The 27,591-nt window shown below is 42.0% G+C and overlaps 1 protein-coding gene across 3 annotated transcripts in view; it reads right to left on the minus strand.

Annotated features, from left to right (window-relative positions):
- UBE3C (ubiquitin protein ligase E3C) overlaps positions 1-27,384 on the minus strand; it is a 121,947-nt gene extending 94,563 nt beyond the window's left edge. For 2 of the 3 annotated variants that reach the window (XM_032394426.1, XM_032394424.1), the window contains exons 1-3: positions 26,920-27,384; positions 3,392-3,445; positions 400-474 (exon numbers count right to left, since the gene is read on the minus strand). In XM_032394426.1, the coding sequence (XP_032250317.1) occupies positions 400-474; positions 3,392-3,445; positions 26,920-26,985 (195 nt within the window). In that variant the 5' untranslated portion in view covers positions 26,986-27,384. Of the gene's footprint in view, positions 1-399; positions 475-3,391; positions 3,446-25,218; positions 26,069-26,919 lie in introns of those variants that run through there. The other variant, XM_032394425.1, reaches the window with a different exon arrangement.
- Positions 27,385-27,591: the final 207 nt, after the last annotated feature.

Genomic DNA, 27,591 nt, shown 5'->3' on the forward strand with positions numbered 1-27,591 from the left:
GGGGCTGCGCGGCGGGGCGGGGCTCCCAGTCTGGGTTCCGCTGCCCGCGCCATTGGGACCGTTCTGGCGGAAAGGTGAAATGAAACCCAGAAAACTTGGGATGGAATGAAGACCCTTCAATCCCCCAAAGACTCTTCCAACACTTCCACCTTTAGCTGCGGCCCAGGTTGCTATTTTATTATTTAAAAATCACCTCAAAACTCCCCTGTCTATAAATCTTTATGTAAATATAAACTACTAAAATGAATTACTGGGGAAAACACTATTATCAACATTAGCTTTGATTACACAGGTGTACTAAGATACCCACAAAATGGATTCCACTTCTAAGACTCCGAGGCCATATTTAAAATAAGCTCTGGCATGCCTAATTCTTTCTCAGTTTAAAAGCAAACTTACTTGCTGTTTCCGGTCCCTGTAGCCTCGTATAAATGACTGTATAATTATTGCATTTTTCAATCTTCGTCTTTCCTCCTGCAGAATGGAAGGAGGGAGGTACAATAGGTCATAGTGAAATGACGTTTAGCTAGCAAAGACTTAAAAAACATTACAGAATTTACATACCACAAAATTCACTTTTAAGTATACCATTCACCAATTTTTAAAATATTCAAAATTCAAGTATCACCATGATCTAATTTTAAAATACTTTCATCACCCACTCCAAAACCCCCTGCACCCATTAGCACTCATTCCTCAACCCCTGCCCTGGCTCCCCCATGCCCAGCAACCACTAATCAAATTTCTGTCTGTGTGGGAATGCCTATTCTGGACATGTCTTATAATGGAATCATATAATATGTGGCCTTTTCTGTCTGACTTTTTTCACTTGGCACAGTATTTTCAAGGTTCATCCATGTTGTATCACGTATCAATACTATACTACTTTTTATGGCCAATTAATATTTCACCGTATGGATGTCTCACATTTTGTTTATCCACTTACTACCTGATAGACATTTGGGCTGTTTCCACTTTGGGCTATTATGAATAATGCTGCTGTGGACATTCACATAAAAGTTTTGTGTGGACACAGGCTTTCATTTCTCTTGGGTGTATGCCTAGGAGTGGAATTAACATTTGAGGAAAGGCCAGACTGTTTTCCAAAATGGCTACATCATTTCACAATCCCACCAGCACAGTAAGACTTATAATAACAATTTTAGTTTTAAATATAAAAAGAATACAGACAACCCAAACATCGATTTTAAAAGCCACTTTTCTTATCTCAAAGCAGAAAATTCCAGTTTTGATTAAGGCTGTCTTTAAAATTTTCAGTGACCTAGCAAAAATATTTATTCTTCACATCATCGTAACCAATGCAGCTCCTACTGTTTGAAAGCCTACTTATGTGCCGGCCCTAAGAGAGACATTGCACAATCATCTTAGACAACTACTACTCCCCATTTTATGATGCAGAAGCTGAAATTTCCATGAAGATAAAGTGATGCTGGAAGACGTAAGAGAGTCAGAATTCAAAGCCAAGTGTGACACGAAAACCTGTACTCATCCTACCACATGACACTGTTTTATGTCTTCTATGAATGCCACCTGCCAGGCTTGAAATGCACATACGCACACACACAATCCTAGGATGGCAGAACACCAATCAGGTCACCCAAGTGTACTTCCTGAGCTTCAACTGGTTACAGCAAAGGAACCCGAGCTTAAACCTAGTTTGCGAATCTATTCATTACTACGATGATTCTAAGAGCCCTTCATTAAAAACCCATATATGGTCCCATGAGTTTTCAAAACATTTATTTTTATTCATTCAGTTGTTCACTAAGGAGGAAATCTTGGTAGCATTCTACCCTTCTGGCTGGGACAGGGACCTTTAGAGTCCCAAAACTGGAGTTTAAACATTATCTTTAATAACCCATAATTATGTTCGTGAAATTAAAAGACAAGAGAACTGGGAAATAAATGAAACAATCAAAGAAAATTCTAGAACTGAAATAAAATCTGAAATTCAGCATTCAATGGATATATGTAACAATTAGACACTGGTAAAGAGATAATCTGTAAATTAGAAGTTAGGTCAGAAGAAAATATCCAAACCAAAGTAGAAATACTCAAAAGGATAAATATACAGAAGAGTATAGGAGACATATATGACACAAGGCAAAGGTCAAATATGTACATAACTTGAGTCCAAGAAGAAGAGGAGAGGAAGAATGGAGCAGAAACACTACTCAAGAGATGAAGGCTGAGAATTTTCCAGAAAAGATGAAAGACACCAACCAATAAATATTTCTTGTTTGAGCAGTCATTTTCAACTGACAGCAATTTTACCACCCAGGGGACATTTGGTAATTTCTAGAGACATTCTTGGTTATCTCAACTGGAGGGAGGGAGTGCTGTGGCATCTAGTGGGTAGAGTAGAGGCCATGGATGCTGCTAAACACCCTTCCATGTACAGGATAAGCCCCTACAACAAAGAATTATCTGGTCCAAAGTGTCAACAGAGCTGAGGTTGAGAAACCCTGCCTAATTTGTATTTGCTGCTTCCTTCACCAAGAATGCTCTTCCTCCAGCTTTCCATAAGGCAGCTTCTTTTTCATTCTTCAGTTATCAGCTCAACTCTAACCAGCTCAGAGAGTCCTTCCCTGAACACCATTCCCCATCACTATCACCTTACTCCACTGCCTTCATGGCACTTATCACCGGCTCACATCTGTGCTCTAGAACCCAGCAAGAACATTATCCGTCTTATTCACTATCTATATACCCAGCAAGCAGCACAGTACCTGGAATATATCAAGCTCTCAATTAATATTTGTTAAAGGAACAAATGATTTATTAGAAAACAAAACAAAACAAAAATCTGGAAAAGTAGGCCATAAAATACCATAATTGCTGATTAATCAACAAAATAAAGCCATTTTGAGAAATTGTCACCAGAGAGATGAAATGTAAAATAAAGAATATATTAAACAAACAAAAATAAATAAAGAATAAAACAACTGTCACTAGCTCCATTCGTTTATTTATCTTCTTCACAAATAGTTAAGATATTTGCCTTAACAGTGAGTTTTCTTCTTTTGCTTGGCAAAACACGAACATGATATACTAAGTCTGTCTAGATCTTCTGGAAACCGTTATCATAAGCAAGCAAGTGAACTTTATAAAAGCCTGTCCCCCCTCCCCCCCATTCTGGAAACTGCCCTTTTAGTCCATCTTTTTCCACAATGGTTCCAGAATAAATTACTTATTATAAAATCCAAAAAATCCAGAAATGCTTCTAAAGTTTAATATACATAAAAATATATATGTTATGTCACATATAACATACATATATCTATACACCTGTATGACAGTAAAGCCAAGACTTATTTAAATGCTATGGAAAAATGCTTATTTAAAGAGACTATTACAAAACTGTTTTTACCTCTCTCTTTCTTCTTTCTTCCTGAGTACGATGTAAAAGAGAAGCCTTTTCTTCCTAAACACAAAAAGAGAAAAGATAAAGAAGGCTAGTTTCAAATTCTAAAATACTCTCAAACAAAAATTATACAATGTCTTGACCAAAAAAGGATTCTAAAGATCATACAAACATTCTGACTTAATGAGAAATCTGAGGCACAAGAGGTTAAAGAGCCCCCCGCCAGATCACAGACCTAATTAAAGTTAGTATTTCAGTAGTTTTCTAAGAATAAAATCTGATTTCTTTACACACACAAGAGAGTTCAAGTAAAACTGGGAATATCTGAATAATATCAGTGCATTATATCAATGTCAATATCCTGGTTGTGATTATCATACTACAGTTTTGCAAAATATAACCCCCCCAGGGGAAATCAGGCAATGTGAACAAGGGATCTTTCTGTATTATTTCTAACAGCTGCACATAAGCCTATAATTACCTCAATAAAATTTTGATTTTTTATGAATTCATTTTGATGAATTTTTGATGAAACAAAATTCAGTATTGTTACTGAATTTCAAAAAATTCTCTTTTCATCATAAAACTAAATTTTGAACAAAATTACTGGTATGTAGAAGGAACCAAAGTAATAAATGGGAAACTTAAACATTTCAAATGAAATAAAAATACTTAAAGATAACCCTCCTTCCCCCAGAACTGTTCAAGTCTATAGTGTATGGGCATTTTATTTTTATAAATGTAATCCAAAAGAAAATTAAACAGTCCAAGACATTATATATGACTCATTATAAAAATGAATAAACAGATCTCTTAACAAAAACAAACACAACATCAAAAGAGTGTCAGAAGGCAAGTAATTAAGCCAATTTAAAATTATACATTGGTATGTGAATAAACAGTGTACAGAATGAAAAGTTTCTCACTGACAAAATTTAAAGCCAAAGAAATAAATCCGGGGCACCTGGCTGGCTCAGTCAATGGAGCATGCAACTCTTGATCTCGGGGTCATGAGTTTGAGCCCCACATTGGGCACAGAGCTTACTTAAAAAAAAGAAAAGAAAAGAAAAAAGAAAGGAAAAGAAATCCTCCAGATATTTCCCACTACAAATAATCTCATTTCTTGAATTTCAAATAAAAAGCCTTTATCACATGACCACGGTCAGAAAAATATTTTCTTTTAAATTTTAATTAAAGGGAGAAGGGGGAATGGAAAATTTAAAGTAAAAAGTGTAAAGGTATGATGGTCAGAATTCGGGAAAGCTTCTAGATAAAAATTTCTAGTCAGTATCCTTATTTATGAATAGAACTGGTATGTTTGTGTCTATACTTTCCTTTCCTTCTATCTCCATTTGATCAGCTTTAATATATGTCCATTATTTGGTTAGAGCTAAAAAGCTAAGATTCCTTAAAATAATACACACTGTTACAACTATGAAAAAATACACTTAAGTTTGAAATTAGGGTGGGGGGATGGGGTAACTGGGTGACGGGCATTAAGGAGGCCACGTGATGTGATGAGCACTGGTTTGTTATATGCAAGTGATAAGTTATTGAACACTACACCTAAAACTAATGATGTACTATCTGTGTTGGCTAAGTGAATAAAAAAAATTTCTCTGAAATTCAACAAACCAACATTTTACCTTAAAAACATGGTACATGCTGGCAAAATAGCCACTACATTTACTTCCACACACAGACAAGCTCCTAGTCCTCGCTAATCTAAGAGCCGCACAGGCTCAAGTACCCTATTTTCCCTGACCGCACTGTTGCTTTCATCTGCTTCAACATCTGGCACGTGTAGGTATTCAACACATACTTATGAAATGACTGAACGAACATTTCCTTTAAGTCAAACACTGCAGTCTCAAGGATGGCATAACCGTTAACAGCTGAAAAGCACTTTGGATACCTGTAACACAGTACTTAGGTCGCAATATTTTAAAAATCAAAATAGGTACTCAGGATCAAAAAGCACACTTAGACTCTAACTGAATACTGGAATTTCTTAGAAATTCTATTTTAAGTTTGAAGCTCATGGTATGGGAGGAGCCACGAAAGCACAAGGGGCAATGCTGGATGTGCTGAGGGTGAATATTCTTAACTTTTGATTACCTGTAAATCCAAATCCCTGGACACAGGACATCATACAAATGTGAAGGTCAATATGCACCTGTGCTCAGGGGCTATAACGTTTCCTACTTAAAAGACAAATTCATTTCAAAAAAATAAAGTATAGCAAGCCAATCCAAAATAATGGATACACACACACACACACACACCCGATATGTAATTTCAACAATAAAATCGTATTTTTGAAAATGCTAATAAGGCCTTTCAAAGCGTACTCATGCCCCTTAAATACTCTGCAGACAAAAGAAAATGGTCTACAGGGAGAGGTGACCAATCCCCTACGTCCAGTGGGACACACTGCAAAGCCGACTGAACGGGAGCACCATCTACCGCCAACACGGACTCGTCTGCACCCGTCTACTGTGCCCTAGCACAGGAAGACAGCAGAGGAGGCCACGTGTGCCACACACAGAGAACTAACAGGGACTGAAGGCTTCTGTCCACCCACTAAGCAACATTCTAAGCCCTTGGCTTCGGTTAATTCACGTATTCCTCAATACTAGCCTATGAGGTAAGTACTATTATTTTTCCTGTTTACAGATGAGGAAAGTGAGGTTTGAAAGTGGTAGATACAGGATCTGAACTCAGACGGCCTAGAGCTTAACCCACTAAGCAGTATGCTATTTACTTTGAAAAAGAACACTATTATTTTACATTTTGGGAAATTTAAACAATTCTTTGTCTTCATTATACATGAGTAATCTGAAAGATATATCAGAAAGGAAGGGAGAGGGAGGCCACAGAAAAAAAAATTTTGATCTTCAAAATTTGACAAGAAAACATGGGAAGCAGGCGGTGTTGAGAACCACGGGACACAGAATGTCTAGAAAAGGCAAACTAAGCAATCAAAAAGATCAGGACAAAAAGGCTACCATGAAAAGTCAGCCCAGCACAGAAAGAAAAGTGTGACAAGAGTGCATAATTGATGTCTATACATGATGTAAATTATCAATATGCAGCCCCTAAACATGTAACCAAATTCCAGATCAGAACCAGAGCCTCTTGATTGTTCCCCATCTTGAAGAATGTATCCATTCAAAAAGCATTCAAATGAGGCACAGGGGGTGCATTTATCCATTCAACAAATATTTAGTGAATCACGTTTCATGCCAGGCACTAGAGATTTTAAAAGTAAGTGAGGCATTTGCTCCCAAGGAGTTCATAGTCTGGTGGGAGAGAAAAGAAGCTTGTTTACTGAGCGCGCACCTGGTACCAGACAGAGTTCTAGACACCAGCGGGAAAGCCTGACCGGGACAGACACAGCCTTTGCCCCCCGTGCAGAGGCATGCACTGGGCATAAGTGTGGGGACAGGAGACCTATTCTGCCTCCGCGACAAGAGAACGCTCAGAAGAAAAGGCAAATTTGAAAGGCAACTAGGAGGACATGTTCGGCAGGATGACAAGATGGGAAAACTTCCCAGCAGAGGGGCAGAACACAAGGTAGCAGGACCGGGGAGGAACCAGACTCGGCAGCCGTCCGTGGAAGAGTCAGGTGGGAACCGGAGGGCTCTACTGCTGGCTGTGGAGCCTGTCTCACAGCAGGATGGATGGGAAGGAGATGACAATCACAATTCAGTGCCCCTGAGAGGTCTGAGGGACTAACAAATATAAGAATCATCTCTTCTCAATGCTCAGTTATTTAAATTAACCCAATTTATGCAAAACCTATTACATTGTCCTTATTGTCTATTCCATGTTAGCCTCTCTGAGGACCTAATTTGAGAACCACCAATGTGCTCTAAGGGATCAAGTTCAAACACTGCCTTAGCACAGAACATTATGGTCAGAACATTTCCTCCTCTTTCTCCCGACAACTTCTCTTGCACCATCCCCTGATGCTGCCTCAAGTGCATCTCTCCCTCCGACTGTCCTTCAAGCTTCAAATGCCCTGCTTCCGTCTGCCCAATCTGGCTTTCCTTCCATCTTGACCCCAAAACACACGCGTAGCAAGCACCGCTCATCTTAGGTGAGACTCCACTTAAATGTCCTCTCTCCCATGAGGGAGAAGCTCTCCCTAGAAGACCACAATCTCTCCTACTCCTCCACATGATAAACTGGTGAGTTCACCAATGTTACGAGATTGCCTTGGCACATAAGACGTTCGTCGAAGTGTACTTAGCACATAGGGCTTACAACTCACTGTGCAGAAAATGACTGTGTCATGTGCACTAGTCAAAATCATGGAGGCTACATAGGTATCCTCTACAAAGACGCTGCCTCCAAAATGTTGCAGGAGGTCACTCTCCAGCACACCACGCCAGAGAGCTCGTGTGGGTAGGATTATTCTGCAGAAGAGTGCATTTTAGCCTCAGGGCAGAAAATAAGAAAATGAACCTTGAACTGTATCAGCTAAAGCAGCAAGTAATGAATGATCAGAGTAAGACAGAGAGCGAGTGAGGCCCCTAAGCAGGGAAGAGCAGGCTCTGACGCATGTGCCGTCCGAGCGGAAGCAGGCTTGCAGGGCGCACGCCCGACAGGAAGGGACACCCAGGCCGCTCCCCTGCAAACCAAGCTCAAACCACACAAGCGTGGTAATACTAAATATTTAGCAGGGTTTGGATTTCTGTGCCCAACAAAGGCTCTAGGATTTTATCACTTACAGACATAATGGAGTGTCTATTTAAAGAGAAAAACATTTTTTATCTTAGTGCACCTGGAGAGAGGAAAGAGTAAAGGTAACCTTAATTGTATTTGTTTCTCCTTCAATAAATTATAAATTCCTTCAGAATAAGACCTATGTCTTATTCTTCATAGTCCTGATATTTAGCCTTGTGCCTAATGTAATGATGGAAGGATTAAATTTAGAAAGAATAAAGGTACAACTGGGAAATCTGAAGCTTGAAAGATTTTAAAGTTGAAAAAAAAAGTCATGATAAATTAAGAGAATAGAATGTAAAATCACTTATCTACTGAGGCTGACATCAGAAAGACCTACATCTTCCTACCAACAGTTAGTGCCACCAAAATCAGAATACTGGCCAGACAAATCAATAATACCAGTGTTCTAAACACCCTCAATAAGTTGACAATTTCAAAAATGTTGTAAGTACTATTACAAATCTCATCAGTACTCCTTACATAATCAGTCACCCTTATAACTGTTGGTTAGCCCAATTCCCAATTCCTCCCGGGAAGAATGACTGCTTAGATGGACAGACCAGCTCCTCCAACCCCAAGGTGCTCTTGACATGCTAAATCCACCTGTAGAGAGAAGTCTTTAAACAGATCCCCAGAGCAAAATCCTGCCTAAGCCAGCAGAGTAATCTATAACATAGGCCTACCGTTAGTTACAGCAGAAACCAGTGGGAGTGTGACCACAAAGGTGGGGAAAAGCAACCACATCCTCTCCATATTATGCAGTGACGAGGCACAGAGGATGGAAGGTCAAGGAGGGAACAAGGGAGGACCTCTATCTTGATGCACCTGCAGAGGGAGGAGCGAAGAAAGGGGACTGGGGCATGAAGCCCTCCCCTTCCCCTCCGACTCGACTACCCCCTACACCAGTGTCTCAGAGATGCTCCCCCACCACCTTCACAAGGTTCACCATAGCTATACCACCTGGACTGTTAATCACTTAATATTATTCTTTACACGGAGTTTTAGAACTTTCTACTTTGAATTAATTTTAGACAAATTTGCAAAAAGGATACATGAGTTTCCTTATCCCTTCTCTTACTCCACTGCCCCCTCCATAACCAGAATACAATTAGCAAGATCAGGAAATTAACAATGGCATAACATTACTAACTAAACTACAAACTTTATTAGAAATTCACCGATTTTTTTTTCCTGAAACTGTAAACTTTTATTTTTATTTTTATTTTTAATTTTTTTATTGTTATGTTAATCCCCATACATTACATCATTAGTTTTAGATATAGTGTTCCATGATTCATTGTTTGTGCATAACACCCAGTGCTCCATGCAGAACGTGCCCTCAATACCCATCACCAGGCTAACCCATCCTCCCACCCCCCTCCCCTCTAGAACCCTCAGTTTGTTTTTCAGAGTCAGAAATTCACCGATTTTTATACTAATGATCTTTTTTTTTTTTTTTTTAAAGATTTTATTTATTTGACAGAGAGAGAGATAGCGAGAGCAGGAACACAAGCAGGGGGAGTGGGAGAGGGAGAAGCAGGCCTCCTGCCGAGCAGGGAGCCCGATGTGGGACTCCCTGGGATCATGACCTGAGCCGAAGGCAGACGCTTAACGACTCAGCCACCCAGGTGCCCTTTATACTAATGATCTTTGCCTGTTCTAGGAGCCCATCCAGGATCCAACACTGCATTTGATTACTATTTCTTCCTAATCCATACCAACTTATAACAGTTCCCCCACCTTTGTCTTTTATATTCTGGATTCTGCTCCTCGATTTGGGTTTTTCCAATATTCTCTTATGACTGGAGTGCGGTTATGCAATAATGATAGTAGTGGACTTTAATGTATATGGTAAAACGTATATCTATCTGTGTCTCCATACTTATATAAATGACCAATATATAAATGAGAGAGAAGAAAAATCTCTTCTCACAGAATTCAGTTAATAAATGTAGAAGGAAAGGAAAACAATCACCAAACACCTCACAGTAATAAATGGTGGAGACAACATCTACTGATGTGTGCTAAAATTAGCGGGCAAAAGCTTGAGCAAGAAAAACTAAAAAATAAACACTGAATTACAAGAAAAACCTAATAAATTTATTTATGAAAAGCCCCATCAGAAACTAAGCCCCTCAAAGCAAAAGAACTGCTTATCATCACAATAAAGGGGCATGAGGTGCTATGTAAAGTTTAAGAGGAGGATAAATTTATAATTTTATTTTTTAATTTTGATATTGGACAACACAGAGAATACTAACATGTTTATCATTCATCAGGCAAGTGTTATTTAATTGCCTTCTCTGACAGAACTGGATTCTAAAAATGAATTCCTAACCAGAACACCAAGTGTGACTTTGGTTCAACAAACTTTAGTTTCAAGAAAGCCTCCAGGGGCGCCTGGGTGGCTCAGTCGTTAAGCGTCTGCCTTCGGCTCAGGTCATGATCCCAGGGTCCTGGGATCGAGCCCTGCATCGGGCTCCCTGCTCAGCGGGGAGCCTGCTTCTCCCTCTCCCACTCCCCCTGCTTGTGTTCCCTCTCTCGCTGTCTCTCTCTCTGTCAAATAAATAAATAAAATCTTTAAAAAAAAAAAAAAAAAAAAGGGCGCCTGGGTGGCTCAGATGGTTAAGCGTCTGCCTTCGGCTCAGGTCATGATCCCGGGGTCCTGGGATCGAGTCCCGCATCGGGCTCCCTGCTCCGCGGGAAGTCTGCTTCTCCCTCTGCCTCTCTCTCTCTCTGTCTCTCATGAATAAATAAATAAAATCTTTAAAAAATAAATAAATAAATAAATAAATAATAAATTAAAAAAAAAAAAAAAGAAAGCCTCCAGGGCCTGATCTTCTGAATGTGTCCTTTTATTTAGTACTATTCTCATGATGATTTTTAAGAAGCGGGTGGGGCTTGCGTCTATCCACTCACCATGCTCCTGGAGGCCATCACTCTTAACTTTGTACGTATGGTATTCAAAAGACTTTCTTCAAGGGGCGCCTGGGGGGCTCAGTCGTTAAGCATCTGCCTTCAGCTCAGGTCATGATCCCAGGGTCCTGGGATCGAACCCCGCATCGGGCTCCCTGCTCTGCGGGAAGCCTGCTTCTCCCTCTCCCACTCCCCCTGCTTGTGTTCCCTCTCTTGCTGTCTCTGTCAAATAAATAAATAAAATTTTTATAAAAAAAAAAACGACTTTCTTCAAGTTGTTCGCAATTCTTTCTCCCACAATCAAGGTGTACTTCCCATGGCTTCAGGTAAAAAGTTTACTCCACAAAGAACTGACATTCCTCTTGAAGTGACTATCAAGAGACCTTTCTGCTCTCAGTACGGGAAGAAGTGCGTGCTTGTACTTACAGCTCACATCTTCACAAAGCTAGAGGAGTAAGTCACCTGCCACAGGAGTGATGAACTGACATTCTATCAGGTACTACTCTTAAATACCGGAGACGAACAAGACTGCCTTTTGGATACGAAAGGGTCCAGTTTCTGGGGCTGGAACACACTGGATCTAACCTCCTACTGAACCACCGCAGTGCTCTGTACCAACTCTGCTTTTCTCACGACATCACACGTTAAGTCTGTGTTAGTCTGTCATGAAGTCATCAACACATTTTAAAAGATTTCCTCTAATTTATGAGTTAGACAAAAAAGTCTTCATGGACTTGTTTATTCAACTCATAGCTGACAAACAGCAAAAGATGTGCTGATTTCAAAACGTCAGTGAGCTCCTTGGTTTGCAGTGAGCAGCACCAAGTCTGTCTTCCCTGGGAGATTAACAACTGGCCCTAATTGTTCATAAGCGAACAATGAACTCACTCGCTGGACAAAGGAATCTCATCAACTATGTTACCTGTTTTGTTACTAATCACCACTTTTAATCATAACTTTTCATATATTTTGCTAATTAGCAGCTCTAGCCTTTGCAATTAAGTATAATACCCCAGATGAAGTGTTCTCAGCTTTTCATTTTAACTCACCATCACATTCTGCACTTACTTTCAGGCTATTTAGAAACCTTTCCTGTTTGTTCCCAAAAGTTTAACAGGTTGGGGGTGGTATGCCTTATGGTTTCAAAATAAAGCTTGAGCGTGGTGGTTTCACACTGACATCTGGCTCATAATGGGATAGGTTCACTCTCTCAGCCAGTGCATGAAAAACCATGTTTCAAAAACTTTTCTTTTTTCTTAAAGATTTTATTTATTTATTTGACAAAGACAGAGAGCACGAGGATAAGCTGGAGGAGCGGGAGAGGAAGCAGGCTCCCGCTGATCAGGGAGCCCGACCCGGGGCTCGATCCGAGGACTCTGGGACCATGACCTGAGTTGAAGGCAGATGCTTAACCGAATGAGCCAGCTAGGCACCCCTCAAAAATCTTTATCATATTTGTTTGTGTTTCCTATGCAGGCTGTAAATTTACAAGACTAAAAAGCTAGTTCCAGTGGGTCATTAACGTGGTCCTTTTTTTAATTTTTATTTATTTGACACAGAGAGAGACAGCGAGAGAGGGAACACAAGCCGGGAGAAGCAGGCCTCCCGCCGAGCAGGGAGCCCGATGCAGGGCTCAATCCCAGGACCCTGAGATCATGACCTGAGCTGAAGGCAGACGCCCAACCAACTGAACCACCCAGGCGCCCCCGTGGTCCTTATTATAAATGAAGATATATGATGACAATCATAATTATCCTTAGGTGCCTTAATTTGTAAGACAATCTTTACCTTCAGGCTTTAAAAATGACACGTTTCCTGTTGTATAAAACCTAACCATGCGGGTCAGACACAGCAGTCAGGTGGAAAAAGACAAAGGCACAGGCATGGTCCTAATTTGCTATTCCCAATACCCACGTGTAGCTCACACTAGCACATAATTATCAACTTCTGAGAGTGACATTTCATCATGCTGCTAGAAAAATAAACAAACCTACAACAATGCCTAAGGAGAGTCAGTATACAGAGACGCACACTAGCAACACAGACTAGAGAGAGCCCACGTTATAGATGCATACATTCCCAAACTGCAACCAGTGAACACTGACAGGTCACTGGCAAGCCTAGCTTACCACAAAGCTCCCTAACTCTACTCTCACCATGAGCTAGCATTTCAGAGAAATCACAGATTTGACACCCTAGTTATATTTTTCTATTGGACACTGAAACAAACACCGCTAAGTTTTTAAAATGTTCCTTCGTACATGCCACCTAAATCATCACACACTTTGGGACAAACAGTGACCTATACTAATGAGGGTAAAGCATGAATAGACAGGTCAATGTCAGAGGGTCTCCGGGAAGACTCATATGGAAACAGATTCAGCATGTGATAAAGGTGGCATTTCAAATCTATACAGGAAATGTACTGTTCAATAAATATGATAGGAAAAACTGCATGACCTAAATAAACGACAAAGTATCTCTAGTTTTCACATCAAGAGATCCCCGATTGATGTAAGATTTGTGTGCGTGTGTGTGTGTATAAAGCACTATAAAAATATGTGAAGATAATATGAGAATTAAAAAACTCCCATGTGGAATAAGAGTTTAAGAAAGATATATCACACATTAAGTCTTGTTACTGTTTGTCATTAGTTATTTAAAAAATAAATTTGAGTACATGAAAGTTAGAACTTTCTACACAGAAAAATATAACACACGTTAATAAAATGACAAAATGGGAATAAATATTTGTAACAATGCAAAACCAACTGTTTGTAAAAGCTCTCCAAAATAATTTAAAAAGATCTACAATCAAATAGAAAAATTAGCAAAAGCTATACATAGTGCAGAGGGAAATAAAAATCTTTTAAACAGAAGAACTTCATTTTTACTCACTTGAGGAAAAAATGCAATAGAAACACAATGAAATAGGCTTTTTGACCTATATGTTTGGCAAAGAAACTCAGATAGCATGCTGTGAGTTATAGAGGACGGCAGCTACTTTCATTCGCTGATAAGCCGGCCTTAGCAATACAGGAGAATCTATTAAAATTCAAAATGTGCATAGCCTTTGACCTAGCACTTCTAGGAATTTAGCCTATGCATATTTAAGGCACATATACAAGGATATGTACTGCAATGTTGCTTAAATTATCAAAAAAGACAGTAAATGGCCATTAAAATACATGACAGCTAACGAAGTTATGAAACATTCATTACACTGAGGATCATCCAGCTTTTTAAAAGAATGCAGTCCATCCACCTGCACTGAACTGCAACTATCTCCAAGATGTATTCTCAGGGGGTAAGTGCCACAGTCTGTTGAATACGCTCCACAGTGCTCAAGTAAGAGAAGAGCATGCCCCTGATGATTCCGTGCGCAGACCAGCCGAGACGACAGGGAAGAACCTGTGAGAGTCTGACGTAGGATCAGGGACCGAGGGACTGAAAGGTGGGGAGACTGTGATTACTTTGCATTGTTATTTCCTACTGCTTGAATTATTATCCATGCCCATGGAATACTTTCACTTTTTTGTAATAACAAACTATTGAAGCTACGTGAGAACATCAATTTTTAAAAACAGCTCAACATAACCAAGAATAAATCCACAGTGAAGTGGCTGGGAGGAAAAGAATAATAAAGTACCAGTAAAAAGAACATTCAGATTTTGATTCTTAACAAGTTTTTGGTTCCAATTTATTATACATGTACTTGAAGACATTTTACCTTCTAAATTCTACAGGCCTAGAAAAGTTAGGAATTCGAAGGGCAATTATATACCAGTTTCATAAAACACGCTCATCAAGTGTTTTTGGAATGACTAAGCCTGTTGTTCTTCGGGAGGTCTGGGTACATGTTACTTTCAATGCTAATCTCACCTCCACAGCTGTGACACTAACCCTTTTCATCAATATGTAAACAAGAGTAAATTACAGCAAACCTCTCTATTTGATCTTTGAGCTTGAGGCACATTATCTTATCTTCTCTGAAAATTAAATATGGCCAAACTTCAAAAATACCATTAACAAACATGTTTTTAAATGGGGAAAAAAATGCCTTTTTTTAAATGCAGATACCTTTAGTAGTAACAAAATGAAGTTTTTTAAAATGTAAGTCATATATAGTTTAAATTATATTTCATTAACTATCAGAATAAAAAACATTATGGTCACTGAAGTCAAAGTACATTTATATAATATGACTTCCATACACCGAATGCTCAAATGGGCTAACCATTTATAAAAGGAACGCTAGCATGCTTATTAATATCTTGATTTCTAAAAACAAAGTTTCCTTTGTTTCACTATTTGGGTTATCTTCCTTTAGCAATTTACTTCATTTAACAGTGTAGATAGAGTAATCAGTTTCACACCTGTTTTAAGTTAGTATTTTCCCACTCTCATGCACTAACATAGTAAGAAGAGTTTTACACAGTTCAAAGACTATTCGAGTAAAACACTTCCTTTTGAGTTAATTAAAATGTTAAATGTTAGCAAAAGTATTATTTGTGAATAATACACAATCTATGATATGTGGGTTTTTCTAAGAACCTCTATGAAAATATAAGAGCAACCAACTTCATGTACATGCAAAAAATATTTAAAGGTGCATCAAATACAGTAATAAATTACTAAATATCATATTTATGAAACAGAATGTGCAATATGATTCCTAATTCAACAAATACATAGAAAAAAACTAGAAAGAAATTTACCCACATATTAGCAGTATTTTATTTCTAAATGGAGGGTAGGGTTCCGAAGAGGTAGTTTTTCTTCATTTCAGTATATCTTAAATTTTTTATAATAAACATTATAAGTAGACAAGAGCTCACTTTATGAAATAGTTTAATCCCATTATAACAAATTCTGAAAGATTTCTTACATAAGAACTGGGTGGTAAATATGGCACCATTTTAATAGCAAAACCCTGGAAATAACCTATAGATACATACACACACAGACACACAGAAACACACATAAATAGGGAAGTGGTTACATGACACAAACCATGTGTGGAATATCATGCACCTGTGAAAACAGAAACCGAGACCTAAAGAGTCATCACTAAGCTTCAACACTAAGTAGAAGAACAGTATATTCCCTCGTTTTTATTGAAAAAGTGATGGGGAATATGTTTATTTATGTTTAGACTAGTTCTGAACAGACACTGAGGAAACTGGTACTAATGGGCAAATTAGGAATCTCAGTGAGGGGAAGGTTTCATTATAAGCCCTTTAGCTGGATTTCACTTCTTACAATCTTTTTCAATTAAAAAAAAGTTAACAGTTTCAAAGGCCCCTGGTCTGGAGACTGGAAATGGAAACATTATTAAAGCAAGGAAGATTAGTGATAATTCAGTTTGACTTTCTCATTATCAAGAATTACAACTTTCATATTATAAGATGTGAAAAAGAGAAGTCCAAAAAAGATAAGCAACTAAATCACAGACAGTTGGTTACGGAGATAAACATTTCTTCTGGTTTCCGTTGTACTTTTAACAATTTCACATTTTGTAGTAAAGATGTGATATGAATCATGCTGCTTGCCAACACACTAGAGTTTACTAATGTTCCTTAAAAATATTAGAGCATTAAAGCTTCATTGTAAGGAAAATTAGTTTAAAAAGACATAGGATTTTATCAGAACCACCTTCTCAGTGCCTGCAGGCCATCCATGTTCCTTGACTCCCCCCGCAGTTAAAGGAGAGCGTTAAGTAAAGTGGGAGGCGGCGCCAGACATGCAGGCTACACGGCACAGCAGAGCATCCTGGAGAACAGACCAGGGTTCCTGAGCTTGGTGGTTTTCTGGACTTGATGAGCTCTGATCTCTCCCTCGGAAGGATGTGGCACGGAGTGCGGACGCCTCCAGGAGTCACAGAGAAATGAGGGGGCACAACAAGCCAAACGCCCTGCAGGAGGACAAATACAGAGGACAGCCTCCTATGTCACTGCAACAAGGAAAGAGAGAAAAGGGACTCCCTGGAGACAAAAACATCCTCAGAGGCTGACGGCAAGGCAAGGATGCGCAGGTGGCACTTAACCACCACGCCCAGGGAATAGACACCGATACAATTCTTTCTAGAGAACAAAGCGTATCAAAAGCCTTTACAATATGCATACTTTGACCAAGCAATTCAACTTCTTTAATTTATCCTAAAAAATAATGATAAATTGTTGGCTCTAAAGATGTTGTTCACACTAAAATAAAAACAACCTAAACATCCAAAAATAAAGCATAAACATCCATACTTCATACAAAGTTCATGCAATGAGCATGTATAGTAATTTTTAAAAATTAAAATTTTAATTTTAGAAAACAGATTGAATGACTTAACTCTCAGCTTTGGGATAACATAGAGTCAGACACAAGGTAGAGAGGAATGGCTACAGCAAAACAAAAAGCCTCAAAATCAAGCCTCACACATAAGGCACGCGGTCCTCCGACGAGCCCTGCTTTCGCACACTCTGCCTCCGTCAGTAACAACTGCTGTCTGATGGCGAGTGTGGCCACCCACATGTGGACATACCTGCGGGCTTTCTGCTCACCAGGCCCTGACTGCATGCCCCTTTCTCTGCTTCTGTAAATGTTGGCATCCCTCAGAGTTTTGTTCTGAGCCTACAAGTCTTCTCAGAGGAACGCTTTCCCGAGGATTCTGGTGCATCTCACAATTTCAACCACCTACTGATGGACTCCCAGGCTCTACCCAAAGGTCCAACCAGTGCTTCCTGAACATCCCCAAACATCTCACATTGCACAGGCCCCTAGGAATGGAACATCGTCTTGGTTCCTGGAGTCACTATCCACTCTGGTAATCCCAAACACCTGAAGTGACCCTCTCATTGCAGAACTCATCAATTCTGCCTCCTCAACAGCTCTTCAGTTCCACTCCACTCAGCCTCCCCCCTGGCTTTGCTTTAGGCCCTCATTACTCTTCTGCACAACTACAGCTATCTCTAGCCTGGTTTCCAACCACCTGCACTGACCCGCGCTCATCTCTCCCAAAACCTCACTTCAGTGCTTAAAATCCTTCACTGGCTCACCAATGCGCCTGCATATGCCAAGTGTGACCCCCGGAACCCTTTGTGATCTGGCCCCCGACTGCCCGTCCCCAGCCTTCTCTTCTCCTACCCTAACTCCAGCCATGTTGAACAATCTGTAGGTGATTACCACCCCTCCATGGCTGGACACCTCTGTCTATGCTGTTCCTTCTCACTGATGGCAACAATGTTCATACATAAACAGTGGTAAGAAACCCAGTCCAGCGCACAAAAGCCTATGGCACTAACCTTATACCATTTGCCTGGAGTTCTGGAAACAGGATACACACAGTACTAAAAGAGAAGGAAAACAAGCTTCCTCCCTTCATTCTGGTAAAGGACTGTCCAAAAAAATTCCCAATGAGCAAAAATTTACCATGATACTCTCCTACTTCACTCACCTCTCTTCCATATCCACACGTGTCTGCCCCCTGCCCTACGGTTGTCATGGTGACAACCCAAAGACACTCATTCCAAAATTATCTACTCCCCCCGCCCAACTGTATATCCCCCCTTTTCTCCAAGGGTAGTTGGATTAAAGAGGCAAATGACCTAAGTAAATTCACATTGCCGCAAATAAATGTCATCTGCTTAAGTTTCCAAGGCACAGAGCTACAAAGTTGTCTCCGAGTCAACTAAGTTTCATCAAAATGTCTACTGAAAAATTATTTGGTCAACAATTTTTGCTTTATAACTGTTTCATTATTTACATAATGGTTACATAGCTAGTAACTACTGACTCAATATAGGAGAAAAAGAAAGCCATAATATTTAACTCTTAATAGGCTGAAACAGAAAAATAACATCTATAAGTCATGTGGTATTAGCATTTACAACTTAGCTAAAACTGACACCCCTTCTGTGGTTTTAGAATATTTCCACAAATTTCGGAACACCTGGGTGGCTCAGTCGGTTGAGCCTCCAACTCTTGATTTCATCAGCTCAGGTCATGATCTCAGGGTCGTGAGACTGAGCCCTGTGTCGGGCTCTGCACTCAATGGGGAGTCTGCTTGAGATTCTCTCTCTCCCTCTGCCCCTCCCCCTGTTTGTGCACATGCAGGCGTGCACTCTGTCTCCCACAATAACATTTTTTTTTTAAAAGAATATTTCCACAAATTCTTTGATGCTGCTTCCCTTTAAGAGGTGGAACTTAACTTTACCTTTCACCTTGAGGGTGGACTGGGTGGATAGAATAGGACGAAAGTGTATGTGACCTTCAGGACTACCTCGTACAGGCATGCTGCTTTCTCTCTGCCCCCTCACATCACATGCCACGTCATGAGGACACTCACGCAGCCCTCAGGAGATGCGCAGGTAGGAGGAAACTGACACCTCCCACCAAGACCCAGCACTAACTTCAGGTACGTGGACAAGCGAGCCCAGGTGTGGATCCCCAGTTCAGTCAGAGCTTTAGACACCTGAGCTTCTGAGAGATGCTGAGCCAGAACCACCCCACAAGCTGCCTTCAGATACCTGTCCCACAAAACTGGGTGAAATGACGAGAATGTACTGCTTTAAGCCACCATTACACTGGAATAGAGAACATGTCCTTCATTTACTGGAAATTAAGAAAGTGGTAAAGTAGATATCATGACTGGTTTTTGTTTTTTTTTTAAGATTTTATTTTTAAGTAATCTCTACACCCAATGTGGTGCTTGAACTTACAATTCGGAGATCAAAGCTGCATGCTTGGGGCGCCTGGGTGGCTCAGTCATTAAGCATCTGCCTTCAGCTCAGGTCATGATCCCAGGGTTCTGGGATTGAGCCCCTCGCCCCTCATCGGCCTCCCGGCTCAGTGGGGAGGCTGCTTCTCCCCCACTCATGCTCTCTCTCTCAGATGAATAAATAAAAATCATTAAACAAAACAACAAAGTCACATGCTCTCCTGAGCCAGCCAGGCACCCCAATAGCATGATTGTTTAGACTAATATTTAAATGCTCACTGCAGTACTGTTTTGTAATCTGCTTATTTCCATAAACAATGAATCATTTTAATAAATATAATAGACATTAAAATATAGATATTAATAAGCAAACATCATGACCACTATAAATGGTTGTACAGTATTCCATTACATTGTTATATTACCATCTGCTTAACAAATTTCCTACTGTTAGCCATTTAGGTTGTTTTATATTTTTAATATGATGAGTATCACCACAATCATCATTTTTTCCCATACATCTTTCCTATGCACCTGTCAAATTAGTTCCTTAGGATTAATTTCTAAAAGTAGAATTACTGGATTAGAGGGGATGTACCTTGTTAAGACTTTTGATGCTAAACTGCTTCTCCCCCCCCCCCCCCCCCCCCCCCCGCCAAGTAGGTTGTGCCAATTTACACCATCAGGCATGTCCAACTTTAATCTGATTACCCCGAAAGGCAATGAACTATAAGGAGACAAGCCAACAGAAGAAAGTTCCCGCTCCTGCCTTCCTGTTGACAAACGCTGTAAATAAAGGAAGGTGTGAAGAGGCCACGGCTGGAGAACAGGAACATGTAGAAAGCAGCTACTCTTACAGTGGCATAAAATAAAGGTCACTGTTAAGAATAAGATGTCTAACTTCCAAACTTCTAGCTGTCTGCATTCTATGAAAGTTTTAAGAATAAAAGGAAAGTCACAGAAGAAAACTCCCTATTGCTTTTGCAATAAACTCTTTTGAGGCTCTTGTGCAGTCCTATGACACTTTCTATGTGTTACCTTAGTTAAGAGACTCTGGGCAAGTAAGTCCCTAACCAAGAAAATCAGCTTCAGTGTGCACAGCCAGACAGGGACTGGTGAGGCAAGCTAGGTACCTGGAGAACAAGATTTAAGGAAGTGCTTGCTCTGCGGGTGGCGCTGGTGCAGGGCCAGCCACGAGAGTAAGGGCCCCCTTAAGCCCTGCAGTTGTACAACTTGAGTGAGTGCCTCCCTAAATTCTGTGCCCTAGCTGCCTTGCTTGCCTCACCCTAGGCCCTGATTACGAGTAAAAAAGGAATTAGACAAATAGTCACAGCCTTCTAGTCTGCTTGATTTCCCTAAGAACAAAATCAAGAATTCCTGACCTTATCTGCTACAAGGAACCAGTTTTTTGGTCCCATATATGAAGGCTACCAACAATTACGTTCAAGAGAACAGAACTGGTACTGCTAGATAAAACAGTAATGTAATAATACCAGTCCTGACAATAAATTAACATTCTTAAATCTAATCTCAGAAAACATTTTTACTTAATGCCAGATCTGTAAGAGTTTTATTTTCCACTGCAATGTACACAGAGTAGCATGACAACACATATACCAAGTGCCAACTTAAAAAAAAAAAAAATAGCATGGAGGGGCACCTGGGTGGCTCAGTCGGTTAAGGATCTGACTCGATCTGAGCTCAGGTCTTGATCTCAGGGTCCTGAGTTCAAGCCCCGAATTGGGCTCCACACTGGGCATGGAGCCCACTTAAAAAAATTAATAAAAAAAATAAGTAAAAAAAAAAAAAAAAAACCCAATTAAAAAATGGGCAAAAGGTAACATATACAGATGGCATATAAGCATATGAAAAGATACTCCACATCATGTGTCATCAAGGAAATGCAAATTAAAACTACGAGATACTACTACACACCTATCAGAATGACCAAACTCCAGAACACTGACAACACCAAATGCTGGCAAAGATGTGGAGCAACAGGAACTCTCAGTCATTGCCAGCGGCAGTGCAAGATGCTGCACCCACTTGGGAGGACACTTCGGCAGTTTTGTTTTGTTTTTAAAGATTTATTTATTTATTAGAGAGAGCGTGCACACATCCGGGGGGAGGGGCAGAGAGGGGGGAGAGAAGCAGACTCCCTGCTGAGCGAGGGGCTCGCTCTCAGGGCCCTGAGATCATAACCTGAGCTGAAACCAAGAGTCAGACGCCAAACTGACTGAGCCACCCAGGCGCCCCCAGTTCTGCAGTTTCTTATAAAACTAAATACTTGTACCACAGGATGCAGGGAGTATGGGGGAGGATGAATAAGTAAAGGCGGGAGGATTTTTAGGGCAATCAGCTATTCTGGATGATACTCAAGGGTGGATAATATGTCATTATACATTTGTCAAAACCCATAGAAAATACAACACAAAGAGTGAACATTAATGTATCAGTATTGGCTTATCAATTATGACAAATGAACCACACTAACGCAAGACACTAATAACTGGGGAAATGTGAGGAGGAGAGGGGGCAAAAGGGAACTCGGTACCATCTGCTTGACTTTCTTCTATAAAGCTCTAGAAAATAAAGTCCTATTTTTTTAAAGCAATGGACAAACATTAAAGAAATCTTATTTCTACTGCCACTCTTCCTCAACTGTCTATGCAAAGCTGGAAAGAAATTTTAATTTCCTTCCTCCTATCTATAAAGTTTTCCAGGGACGCCTGAGTGGCTCAGCTGGTTAAGTGTCTGCCTTGATTATGCCCTGTTTGTGCCCCCCACCTCTCTCTGACAAATAAATAAGTAAAACCTTTAAAAAAAAAATAAAATAAACTTTTCCATATCCACATCCATTTCTTCCCTGTAAATTTCAAAATATTTTTCTCGGGATGCCTGGGTGGCTCAGTTGGTTAAGCATCTGCGTTCAGCTCAGGTCATGATCCCAGGGTCCTGGGATCAAGTCCCGCATCGGGCTCCCTGTCGGCGGGGAGCCTGCTTCTCCCTCTGTCTGCCGCTCCCCCCGCTTGGGCTCTCTCTCTCTCTGACAAATAAATAAATAAAATATTTAAAAAAAATATTTTTCTCTTCTGCTCACACCTAATTCTTCCCACTCCCTTCCCCCAGGACTCTGAAAGCTCTGCAACGCCTCCCTCCTCTACCTGCCCCTTCCCCAGTCTATAGCTTGCTCAAGTTTCTCCCATCCCCCCAAAAACAAAACCTTCCTTAGACCCTGAATGCAACCTTCTTCAGGTCCTTTTCAAAAAAGATCTAGCCACTTTTTGACTTCCCATTCACTCCTTGATGTACTGCAATCTGACTTCCAAGTCCTACTACCCTGGCCTATTATCCCCATAAAGTCCCCCTGGGCTTGGTATTTGTTAGTGTTTCCTCACTGCACCCCGCAGCACCTGGCACTGTGGTCGCTTCCCCCCCCCCCGCCCCAGCCCCACGCCAGGTGTGATTCTTTCCTAAATATTCTCCTCACTTATTAGATGTTACAATATGCCACAAGCCACACCGCATCCCATACTCCAGGCCTTCCCCTAGGGACTTCTTTCTGAGTCATCTATCTGTTGGTAACTACCAAATCTGCATGTCTAGCCCAGATTTCTCCCTCATTTCATACATGTACAGTCAATAGCCTGTTACACATCTCTACTTACGTCCACAGAAACCTAGACATTCTGTTCAACAACCACTTCCTCCTCTTGGAGAATCTGCTCTCCACAACTCATACATCTAGACTGCTCTATTTGTACCAAAGATTCCATCCCCCATCCCAGACTCAGCTCATCAGGTGGGAAGCTGACCCAGACCAATCAGATTTCCTCTCCTGAGAAATGGAATTGAGATCCAACAGTCTCAGTAGGGCACTCAACTAGGAAATCATACACTGCCAAGGTCACATGCAAGTAAAAGAGAGAAAGCCAGTCAGCAGAAAGCCAAGAATGAAGGAGACAGTGCAGCCCAACACCAAGAGTAACCACCTTGATGCTAATGACTTGGTATCTGGGTACGTTTCTGTCCTTACATTCTTTGAGATACCATCATATTCTTCCCATACACTTTTTCCCCCCTACTAAGCAATTTTCAGTGGATTTCTATACTTGTAATTGAATGGTCCCTAAGATATTCTCCTCTGCACTGCAAGAAAGGAAAAACAAATACTACCCATGAACTATGTCATGCCACCAAGATGTATCCTGATTTCAGAAATATTAAGAAGTAGGAAACTGTGTAACTTAGAATCAGCGGAATCCAGTATATATTTACTCCGTGTATACCCTTCCACCCACTTAGAATACCCTTCTTGTTTCCCACCAACCCTAATTCTATCCATCCTTCAAGACTAAGCCCCAACCAGCTCTACCCTTTCCTGGACCAGCCCTAACACAAACCTAGAATGTAGTAACTATTCTCTACCATTATATGACTTGTAATTGTTTAAGTCTTATCTCTCCAACAAGATTATAATGAGGGCATGGAAGTTTCCTTATTATGCTTCAGATGCTACACAGAGCCTTCATAAATAAACATTAAAGATATTCATTTAATTTGGAAAAAGAAAAGATGTATTCAAAAGGTGGCAATATTCAGTTTTCCACCAAGTTCAAGAAAGGAGGAAAATTACAAATAATTTAATACATGAAGGAAAGACCCTTATAACCTTTTGCCTTTTAAATTAGGGGGAGGAATTACATTGTACCCAAAGAGAATTAAGGAAAATATGCATTTGTAGGTGCTCAACAATTTTGCCAGGAAACAAAATTAAAACTATAACTACAATGAAACTACATCCCCACCAGAATTGCCAAAATTAAAGGACTGACAATAAGAAATGTTGAAAGGAAGTGAGGCCACGGACACCCTCAGACAACGCAGGTATGTGCACTAGAGCTAAGCTAAGTGTGTGCATAACCCAGCATATGAGCGGGTGTGCCCTCCAGAAGACACCATAAAAACAGAATGCATCGACCATGCTGTTTTCATACAATGCAACAAAACAAGGAGAATGAACTCCACCTCTCAGAATGCGGACCCCAAAACAGGAACAAACTGTATGTGACTCCATTCACATGAAGTTCAACAGACAAAACTAACGTACAGTAACAGAGATCAAATAGCAATTATCTTTGGGAGAAGGAATACTGAATGGAAGGGAGCAGGAGGGAGCCTATGGAATGCTGGGAATGTTATTTGATTGGGGGGGTGGTCACAAGGGTGCAGTCATTCGTAAAAATCCTTCCAGCTGAACCTGCAGTTGATTTCTCACCCAGATTCCAGGCCAGAGCACCCATCCCGCAGCCGCTGTGTGTTAGCACTGTCGGCTCCTGAGTACCTTCCCAGGACAACTGCCCTCAGCCGAGGGCCAGCAGTGTCACACTCCCACCCTCACCCCAAGGGTGGCCTGCAGCCAAAGACCAACTGATATGGGGGGGCAGACAGAATCACAAAATTCTAGCCCCCTTACCTCAAGAAGGGACAGTTCTGTGATGCCAGCCATGGTCCCGAGTTCTTGGTGGGATTGGGCTACAGCTAGACTCCAAGCAAGAAGACCTTTTCCCTGCCCTCTCCTTCCCACCCCACCCCCAATTTCAGTTGCACCAAGGTCACCTCCTCAAGCTCTTCTAGGGACATGACCTAAGACACGTACAGTTAATGTTTAGTCTATACCTCAATCAAAAAGAAAAAAAAATTGTTTTGCACAGCTAAAAACAAGATGTGCAATCTCCCCGAGATTCTGATCAATAGATAAGAATTTCCTCAGACTAGAGTTGTGTTACTAGTTGAGAAAACAGCACCCAAGCAGGGCATGCAGGGGCCCTCCTGTCTATGAGAAAAGTCACAAGTGACATGGATTCTGAGGTGATGACCTGTCACCAGCTTGCTGGGTGCATGTGCAATCATTCATCTGCTCTCTACCTCACGTGTACCCTAGATCTGCCCAGAGGGCCCCAAGGCCTCTTCTACACTCCAAGGGCAGAAATACCTCTATCTCATTTGTAATTTTCATGACTACCCAAACCAGTGAATGTTACCCATGCCAACCCTGCCATACCCACACAGTACCTAGTTTTAGTACCTAGTTCTGCAGCCAGCTACCTTCAGCCAGCCACTACCACGCAAAACTCAAGGCCTGAAAATTACCGGCACAGTTCTCTACCAACTCCCTACTGGGTTCCCTTCCGCTACCCTAGGAAACCATCACACACACACACCCTGGGCCCGATTTTAAAAGGATGTTCCTACTTGGATTTGAGCATCCACCAAGGATTCTATGTCAACCCAGTTATTTAAGTGTAACCTACAGAATATACTAATAAAGAAGCAAAAAAGAATATACAAAGCATTTAAAAGACATTTAAAAAAATTCTTTAGTAAACAATCAACTAGCTAGATTCACTTAAACTTTTCAAACAAGTTAAGTACGCAGACCACACTTTTATTTTTAACCTGATAACACCAAAACAGACAGAAAGGGCACCCCTGAACCAGGACAGCGGAGAGGGGTGAGAGCCAAGTGAACGAAGCGACGCCAACCCTGAACTATTTATGAGCAACACCCCTGAATCAATAGATGCCAGTCATCGGAGAGGACACAGAGCGACTACAGCCGGTTCCCCCTTATTCTACACAATTAAAAGAATAATACAGGGCCAAGCCTAACAGAAAAACGGCCCTAGAGTCTCTCCGGCAATGCTTCCAGAAAGCTGGTGAAGAGGAATCTAACAGCTCTGGATTCAAACACGTGGCCGATTACGAGTTCTGCCCCAATCTCAGAGACTGTTGACACTAACGAATACATCCGCTCACTTCCCACAGCAGAAAACACCCCTCAGGCAGTATCCTAAGAGCGACCGCTATCAGAAGTCAAGGAGGATGAAGTGTCTAGAATTCACGTCTGAAAAGAAACGTGACGTCCTCGGCCCGAAACTGGAAAGGCTGTGCACCTCCGGCAGCCCTGCAGTCTCCGGAACGGAAGGGGTGCAGGCTGCTGCTCAGTCCGGTCCACAAAGCCCTTTTCTTCACCAGCCGCGCTGGGAAGCACCCGAAGCAGGTGACCCAGCAGCCGGCCGGCCCCCCGCCCGCCGCCGCCGGGGGCCCGCATCCCCAAGCCAGGCCGCTCGCCCGGGAGGGCCCGAGACGCCGCACGCACACAGGCCGCTCTTACCTTCCTACTGGCGCCTCCGAGGGACACCTTGGGCCTCGTTTTGAAATCCCCTTCAAAACTAAACATCTTTACAGCTTATCCCATCTGGGAGGAGCCCCCGACCCTGAGAGCAGCGGGGCGGGCGGGGCGGGCTCCCGGGGGGAGGGGCCTCCTACGGGGAGGGGTCTGCCGAGAGGAGGGGTCGCCTGCGGGTAGGACTACGCCGCAGCGGGGAGCGACCCCGAGCCGGAGCCGGAGCCGGAGCCGGAGCCCGAGCCCAAGCCCGCCCTGGGGGCTCTGCCCGCCCGGCCTGCCCTCGGGTGGGGGAGGCGGCGACACTGGGGGGACGGCTCCTCCTCACCTCCCCCCTCATCCACGCCTCCCCACTGCTCCGGCCGAGGCCGAGGGCGCCGGCAGGGCCGCGGACCCCGCACTTGCACCGGGAGCAGCCGCCGGGAGGAAAGATGGCCGCCGGCCGGGGCTGGCGTGCGCGGTCCCGCCGGCGCGCGCGCGCCCGACGCCGACGCCTCGACCCTGCGCCTCGCGGGCCGCCGGCGTGCGCGCGCCCGCCATCGACGCCGTGGCGCTCTCCGGAGCCCGGCAGCGTGCGCGCGCCCGTTGTCGGCGCGCTGGAGCGTGGGAGGGCGCCGCGGTGCCCCGGCTCTGCGGCGGGGGCGCAGGGGAGGGGAGGGG

This window comes from Phoca vitulina, unplaced genomic scaffold (genome assembly GCF_004348235.1).
Source record: "Phoca vitulina isolate PV1807 unplaced genomic scaffold, GSC_HSeal_1.0 scaffold80, whole genome shotgun sequence".
NCBI lineage: Eukaryota > Metazoa > Chordata > Mammalia > Carnivora > Phocidae > Phoca > Phoca vitulina.